Source organism: Manduca sexta, unplaced genomic scaffold (genome assembly GCF_014839805.1).
Source record: "Manduca sexta isolate Smith_Timp_Sample1 unplaced genomic scaffold, JHU_Msex_v1.0 HiC_scaffold_3955, whole genome shotgun sequence".
NCBI lineage: Eukaryota > Metazoa > Arthropoda > Insecta > Lepidoptera > Sphingidae > Manduca > Manduca sexta.
In genome coordinates this window covers 1-8,794 of record NW_023595080.1, presented here as the reverse complement: position 1 = coordinate 8,794, position 8,794 = coordinate 1, and the positions used below count along the sequence as shown (strand labels likewise).

The 8,794-nt window shown below is 33.5% G+C and overlaps 1 protein-coding gene and 1 long non-coding RNA gene across 2 annotated transcripts; one reads left to right on the top strand and one right to left on the bottom strand.

Annotated features, from left to right (window-relative positions):
* The first annotated feature begins 2,158 nt into the window (after positions 1-2,158).
* Positions 2,159-3,384, top strand: LOC119193316. Its single transcript, XM_037446911.1, has one exon. The coding sequence runs from the start codon at positions 2,240-2,242 to the stop codon at positions 2,735-2,737; it is 498 nt and encodes a 165-aa protein (XP_037302808.1). The 5' UTR covers positions 2,159-2,239; the 3' UTR covers positions 2,738-3,384.
* Positions 3,385-6,314: 2,930 nt separating this feature from the next.
* On the bottom strand, positions 6,315-7,971 carry LOC119193317. The gene is made up of 2 exons (XR_005113913.1): positions 7,515-7,971; positions 6,315-7,169 (listed from the first exon to the last, which is right to left on the bottom strand). It is a non-coding gene; the product is annotated as an uncharacterized LOC119193317 (long non-coding RNA).
* Between the last annotated feature and the right edge of the window lie 823 nt (positions 7,972-8,794).

Here is an 8,794-nt window from a genome sequence, read left to right as displayed (position 1 = left end):
TCAGCACCGCCTTTTCTGACTTATTGCCCTTTTCGATTACCGTGCCAAAACGGCACTACATATTATAAAATTCAATAATTGTACTCTAAATGATTCCTTAAGCAGATTATATTATACATTACACATATTATAAAACAAAGTTCCACAAAACCTGTCTGTTTTGATCGATTTTCAAAATTTACGGAATTTTGTTCGGTTTTACTAAAAGATAGTGCAATTCTTGAGGAAAGTTTAAATTACTAATATAACGGTTTTATGTAAATTGACAGAAATATAACGATTACTGTTGAAGAGGTCGCGTGGTTGTAATGAATCTCGTGTGTTTGATTTACGCGGGAAAACTTTGTAACATACAGATTTCCACGCGGGCGAAGCCGCGAGCACTAGTACTAACATAAATCATAAGAGCCTTGTTACGAACCATACTGAAATGTATATATTACACTATGGAATATTATGTTCTGAAATAAATGGAGTATTATTACAAAACAATAAGGTAGATTGTCCGATATGTGTGCTACTAATAGATGTATACAACCTTTACCACAGACAATGTCTACGCGACGCTTGAATATCGACACTATTGTTATCGACGGAATACCCTGATTAGATATTATTTCAGTGAAGAATATATTACTGTATGTTCTCCTCGTAGCACTTTATAAGCCTTAAAGGTATAGCGTACTTTGAATGAAGTCGTTTTCTGTTGGACCATTCTATAGACGTTTACCAATACTTACCTTTAGTACTACAAACGCGCATCTCCTATTTTAAACCTTTTCATTGTACTGCATCCTAGAAAATTGTCTTAAAACCCTAGTGATGTTAAATAGCAATAAAAACACGTTGACACAAGCCTCCTCCTTTTTGAAGTCGATTAATAATAATCAAACATAACCGCATATAAGGTGCTGCTCACTGCCTGAAATGAAGAAATACCAATGTTGCTACCCAAACAGACATTTTACATACAGAAACACTCTCACGCCACATATCCGAAGAGGTAGGCAGGGCGCTACTGGTACACCCACTTTCGCCGTACATATTCCCTCCCATGAAATGTTAATAGACAAGCCTATCGGCATACCCGACGCAAATTCCAGACTCCCGGTAGGATAGAAATACCCAATGTAACTTTGCTCGACCCAGGTATCGAACTTAAGACCTCACCGAAACAATCGCAGCCCTAACACAACTACGCCACCCAAGCAGTCGATATTATTTACAAGCAATACACCATTGCTTTGATAGCGTAGTTGTATTGCACGCGCGGTACCACTGTCCTTCACGAGTTGAATTCGTGGGTCGGGAAGAGTAGAATTGTTTTTCCCATCGGGAATAAAAGGCATGTGTATGTGCCATTTACAATCTAAAATGTGCTTTTCCCATATCTTAATGTGCTCCTACTCTAGGCGAGTGGAAATAATGTAATCCAAGAACAATGAAACGATAACTGCAACAAGAAAAAGATTGAGCCACACCTGTAGTACAAAGTACTAGTTTCACAAAAAGTGTACGACTGTAATCAGCTTCATGGAAAAAATTAAATAGCAATGGATTTTGTGTTGGTATGTAGACATTTTATTAATTGAAGGCTTTAATATAATAGTCTTATAAGAATAAAATCAAAAAAGGAAAATCTGGGTCGAGAGACGATGTTATTAATGCCTCATCCAGTAGAATCAAATCATGCAGTTATGTTCAGCTTGGCTACGATCGAGTTTCTTATTGTCTAATTATTGTTTGTTTACACATTTTGTTATTATGTTCGTATTTGTTTTGAAATAAAGATCTTCTTTATAATAATTGTGTAGTTATACCTCGAATCCACAGTTTATCAGTGACGAAATATCATCGTAATAATATTAAGTTTATTTTAATTTTCTTTGATTGATTTTCATTAAAATATATGATTTGACCATACCATGTTCAGACGGATCATATATAAAGTCACGTCAAAAGTTATATCTCTTGATTGTCATAATACAGATTTGTTGGTTAGCTTATTAATGTTTGCTTACTTTGAGGTCATATTGTAAAAACGTTACGTAACCAAGCTATACCATCAATTTTCTGAATTTTCTTGCACAAATATTTACACAAAATTCTATTTTTCAGATATTCTACGCACAAATAATCTTACTTCTTAGAAACAACGTCATCGCAATACGAGTACCAGAGCGTACAAACCGCATACTACCAAAATCCGTATCAAAACATTTATCAAAACAATTATCCGATGGACGGATTTGAAACAAATAATGATTACGAAGAACCAGAGAATTACAGACGCTCTAGAAAACACAAGCGCAAACGTTACGGCAGCAGCGGCGGCAGATTACCTTTACTAGAAGACAGTAACGAGGAATCTGAGGAGTGCACGTGCTCCTGCAACAGTTGCGCGAACATCAAGCCTTGTTGCAAAGACGCTTGCAACTGCAACACTCAGAGCCAACCAAACGTTGTCATCATGCCGTATCTTTACCCGCTGGTTGTAACTCAAAAGGTTGTAACTCAAACTACAAGCACAACTACGACGACTACGACCACCCCGAAGCCAATTCGAGTACAAGAGACGAATATTCACTTAGACAATAGACGAATAAGCCGTAGACGGACCAAGCCTGTCTGGTTGCCAAAATATGGCATAGTCCCGCTACCAGATCATCTGGCTGAGAGATTGATGTCAAAGCTGCGCGAAGTAAAAGGGCTAAAAGCGGAGCGAAGAAAGAGATAAATGCTTTTCTATCATGTATTCTTACTTTAATAATATTATAAATGCAAAAGTATGTGAAAGATTTTGGATGTTTGTTAAAAGTAAACAGAGAAGTAACTAAATACATTTCAGTGGAATTTGGCACATGAATGGATCACCTGGATTACCATATAGACTACTTTTCTCTCAATAATTTACTTCCACGGAAATTGAATTTTATAATCTGATTTCTTGAATAGACGGCGCTATCGTCCTGCAGATCGCTCCATGGATAGCTGTGTTTTAGGGACTTTTGAAGCAGAAAAGGCTTTTTACGCCGTCGAAGCCACGAACAAGACCTAGAAAGTTATATTTTTATAACAGTTAAAAAATACCATATATCGTGTAATTCTCCATATTGTATTCAACGTTCCATAATATTCGATTTTAACAGAAAGGTTTAGGATTCGAGCTCTTGTAATTAAATTAAAAATATCATAGGCGTGTTTCTGACTAATATTATTATTGTGGTGAGAAATTCAATAGTGCTATCTATTTTCTTAATGTAGAGAGCAATGGACTATCTCTATAAACATGTCTTCTTCATTGCCTTTGACATAATTCTTATATACATGTTTGTTACATTTAAAGCACCTGCTTTTTTGAACGAGAACTATTCACAATAATAATACGGCATGAATACAATTTCTTCTGAAATGCTGAGGTTATTCGAGATGTGATTCATCTTTTAACCCATTTACTGATAATCCAGGTCTGATCGTAGTGCTCATCGGAATTATTGCCGTTTACCATAGTTACTTTAGTTCATTTTTATTTTTATATGAGAACGTTACGGTTTATATAAATTTTGTAGTTTGGCGTTTGTGTAAGTAATAAAATTGCGTTGATTTATTTTATTGGTTATATTTCAAGTGTTCGCATTACTTTTCACTTCATATTGCTGTGCAATATTTATGTATCCTACGATTACTAAGCATTTGCAGTGCGTTATATTTCTTCAAAAAGAATAAAATTGAAATAACAAGCAAAATTTAATTGATTTACACAAAAGGATTATGTTCATGGTAAGTATCCGCTATATCTAAGAATCTTCATAATAATAATATAAGTATGAGATATAAATAATTACACAAACTAGCTAGAAAAATATCTTTATAACGCATTGAAGCTGTAATTAACTCATTGAAACTAATATACAATCATTGACGTAGAATAATAATTTGTAAATATCAACACATCCGTTCCAAACTTTCTTAAAATCAACATATTTTCGTTACAGTTACAAATACAAATATTTTATAACCTCATCTCAACAATATCGACGCAATATTTTAAACTTCACCAACCACCTTTACAAGCAGTACCATATTACCAACCAAACTATTTGCCAAATAATTACTTCCATCAAGAAACGGATTCCAGTGAAGACTCCGATGGAAGACGATGTAAATGCTCATGTTTTGACTGTTCACGACCTAAACGATGTTGTAGAAAGTATGTAGAAACTGCAAGACAAAAGAGATCCAAGGACTTGTCGTGATACCCTATCCTGTTCCCCTGCTAATGTATTCTACAGAAAAACAGTTGAAAATTCAACTAAAGCAAAGGAAAATAAAACAAAATTACTTTCCCTTGAAAGTGAAAATATAAGTACATTCTCTACAGCTCAGTTTATGTAGAAGATGGTGATGATATAAAAATGTTAATACAAATAAGGTACATTTAGGAGCATCTAATCACAAATACTCAAACTTGAAGAATATAAATAAAATAAATATATGGTGGCGCGGATTAATGAGGACTACAGACCAAATAAGAATACTGTTATTAGGTATAAGAAATTGGATGACAGGAAGAAATACGAAGTGATACCTTTGCCTAATAAGTTAGCTATTGAAGTACTAAAGGGGCTGCAAAAATATGACGACCTTAAACTGAAATAATAAGGTGTATTTCGCATTTTTCATAAAATCTGTCGCAAGCCGGTGAATTTTTTTTCGCATAGTTTTCTCAGCCATTTAAAGCAATGTTGGTAAATGTATAGGAAATAATTTGTAAAATATATTATTAATTTTATTCGTGGCTTTCCAATTTATATTTTGTCAAGCCCTATGCGTACTGCTTATTGAAAAACTATGATTACCGAAAGTTCATTGTACATATCATAAAGGCAAATTTTGTAATAAAAATAGAATATAAGCTTGTTTACCGGGGAAACTAATGCTGTACAGTTTCTAAATACTTCCGAAAATTCCGCTATATTTATTATCTACGCATAAAAGTATAACTCGATTTCTGTTTTAAAAGGGTTCAATCCATTTCGATTTTATTATAATTTGACACAAATACCTATTTTCAACACTGCAATCCTCTCACTTCACTCACGTTTTCGCGGCAAAATTCTGATGGTCAGATATTAACGAATTAACCGATGTTTGGACAATGGCGCGTGTCGTGACCTTTCAGAGGAGTACGAGACTGCGCGTGAGTCGGGGTCACTGATGTTAGAGTATTTTTAGAGTTGAAAGTTCAAAATACGTTTATTCAGACGCGCTGTGACCGACGCGCCACCGCACGTAGTTTCCGGTAATTATTGATTTTTCAGCTTAATTTGGATTCAACAGGTGTGGATAAACTAATTTAATATCTATTTAGTATAGGTAGTTGTTTTTTGGTGCCTACATATGATTCTCATTTTTATAATGTTTTCAATACCATGTATACCATGTATGTAATACATATTATAACAAGTTTTATTATACTCTAGTATAACAAAATAATATTGAATACTTAAACTAATAATTCTATATTATTATGTTGGCATCTACGTGTAAAAAATGGCTTCATAATTAATTTCTTGAGTAAGTATTCCATAAGTAATTCCTAGTAATATTATGATCAATATTCTATTAAGTTTGAGCCCAATCGAATCCGACGTTTATGTAGAGTACAATATTACCTACAATTCGTTAAAAACATTAAGGAAACAACGTGATAAATCCTTAACTAATACATAGAGTAAACTGCTCTTATACGGGTAACTGGGTAGGAAGGTTTGTATATCAATTACTATTTACAAATTGGTTATAAGCTGACAACTAAAATTAATTAGATGACATTTTCTACCTTGTTTTGTGATTATTTGCATTGTAATATATTTCGCACGATATATGAACGCCTATGAATAAATGTAAGCAATATCTACATCACACGATCTGAAATCGGTAACGCCTATTATAAAAACTATAGCAAATTCCTTTTTAGGATATTTGCTATTCGAAAATTTAAGAGTTCAGACTTATATAATTTTTGTTTTATTTCAATATCAAAGTATTTTTACTTGGATAGTTTTATTTGTATATTTATTTTTATTGAATTTATGAAACTTGGTGTAGCATAAAAAGCTTGCTAGTAATTAAGAAGCTCTATTTATCTCCTTTTTAATTATAAGATGACCTGCTGTTATAAGTTTGACAGCTAAATATACCTTAATTATTATTCAGTTATTGGTCATTGGTTAAACTTGATTTTTAAGTTTGTGATGTATTTAAAATCAAAAAAATAAATCAAATCTATTAGGAATGTAATTAAAAGAATGTTTAACTTAATTAAATATATTTATTTCTTATTCATAAGAAGTACACAGCCGTTTTTGACGTGAGGATTTTTCCATTTATAATGAAAATTTCATACAATTCCAAATATTGAACAAAATAAATTATAAAACATTAATAAATTTTAGACCACAATTCCTTATAGCTATTAACATACATATAACTTATACATTAACTAATAACCTAAGTTATATAACATATACTAAAACCAACATAAAAACCAACACGAAGCACAGACTTAGTCCGCGCAAATACTTTATGTAGAACGTCAATTTTGTACTCAAAGTACCATCACAATATCGAAATAACAACAATAAATGCACAATCCAAAATACACGTGCACTCTACAGACTGCGCGGGAACTATGGCAGTAACGATCACAGATTGTGATTTCTACAGAATAAATATATATTTAAATTTACATACATGTTAGGAAAAAAAATCAAAATTTACTAGTCATTCCTTAAGGATATAAAAACATTGTTCAATGGACGTAAACGGGGACAAATTTCTATAAAAACATTTTGGAGTTCGGATTAAATATATAAAATATAGCACAGCTATTTTTAACGTCAGTGGCGAAAACACAGTGAGTCCGCGCCGTAAAATAACAACTGACGTGTGCTCTATGGTGCAGCGGTCTATGGATTTTATGATCTGTGGCCGTGTGCCCGTCCATAGACAACCGTTTCTCAACATAATACGTGTAATTTTTTCTAACACGGGGCGTGTTTTCACTTGGCCACTTGTATGGTTAGTGAGTTTATCAACTCTTGAAAGTCGGTCACGTACCAGCTAGCTCTCTTTTCACTTCGTCGCGCACTACGTTGCCCCAAAACCTGAAACCACAGACAATATTTGTAGAGTTTTTTATTTAAAACTAGCTACCGACCCCGGCTCCGCCCACGTTTAAAATTTTTTCAGGACAAAAGTCCCTCTCTATATTTTCCTGGATAAAATAAGCTAGACCATAATACAGCAGTGTACACTGGATTAAATTCAATACAGTAGTTTTAAGTGACGCATATACAAATATACCATCAAATAAAATGAATAGCCGATAATACCAAAAATAATGTGACTGTAAAATTAATTGTATAAACAAATTTCACTAATTTCAAAGTTATTTATACGATACAATTTAAGCTCCATAATCGTATGGCAAATTTATATTAAGAGCTTACCAATGAATCCGTCAGCGGGCGGGCTCGCCTCGGCGTCGGTGGCGCCGTCACCGATGATGACCAGCCGCTGGTACCCGAGCTGCTCCTTCAGCCGCCTCACCACCAGCCCCTTACCACCCGACCGGGATGTGGGCTCGTTCTCGTCGAATCCCGCGTAATCGCCTGCAAGGAAGGAAAGAATGGGATTAGAAATGTAGAGTTCAATTTATTTTTTTTATTTTACTATTACAAAGAAATTATTTTTTTATTTATTTCTTGACAATTGTCATGTATACCTCCGTACTTTAATGCATATTTAGTTAATTATAATTAGACTCAATTTTTTTATTATACACAAAAACATAAATATAAGTCTTATAGATATTACCGTATAAACTTTGTTGTTGATGCTTACATTCTATTTACAATAAAATATTTAACTAAACATGTACGTATATAGTCTAAACTTATTTTTATCGCGTTAAAAAGTTGTTCCCTACCTCCACTGCAGGGTTGAGTGGAACGGTTTTATAGGTTTCACCGGTCTTCCGACGATATCTACGATCGGAGTATAGCATCGTCTGAACGAGCATTGAGTCCGAGTCCCCAACACTGTATACACCGGCATACCGACCAAAAGCCGCGGTGGCCTTCTTCGGCGCATATGAGACGCCCCGGGATATCTTAATATGTTCTAACCTAACCTATCCAATGACAATATTATAATTAGTGCTGGTTGTCTGAAAGATTGAATTTAGCGGTAACACGGTCTAATGTTGCATGTATTTTCAAAAATCACATTTATTTTTTTTTCTGTTTGTGATGTGTAACACCATACATGAATAAATCAAAGAATAATGGCACTTTATTGTAATAAAGTGTCATTGATTTATTCATACGATAACTTAGACACAAGCAGCGCATTAAAATATCTCAATCAATTAATAAGCTTGGACGATATACGAGAGAACCAACTACGACAAATACCTTGCATAAAATAACAATATAAAACAAAATTGTCCAAAAAGTTTTTTACTTATGCTACTTATGAATCGTTACTTTCATCATGAACGCAATAAACTGCTTCCAGTATCATTACCTATACATTTTTAACACAATGATCCATAAAATTATATCATATATAATTAATTGATAAACATTATTTTGTGTTCTCACGTACTGTTTATCTGGGTTTCCCATTAACCAGAAATATATTCCGATTGCAAACACGAGTGAACATAATGATTTCCTTGATTCTGTTGTGCAGAAAAGTTATTTATGACAAACTAGATTCGATAAAG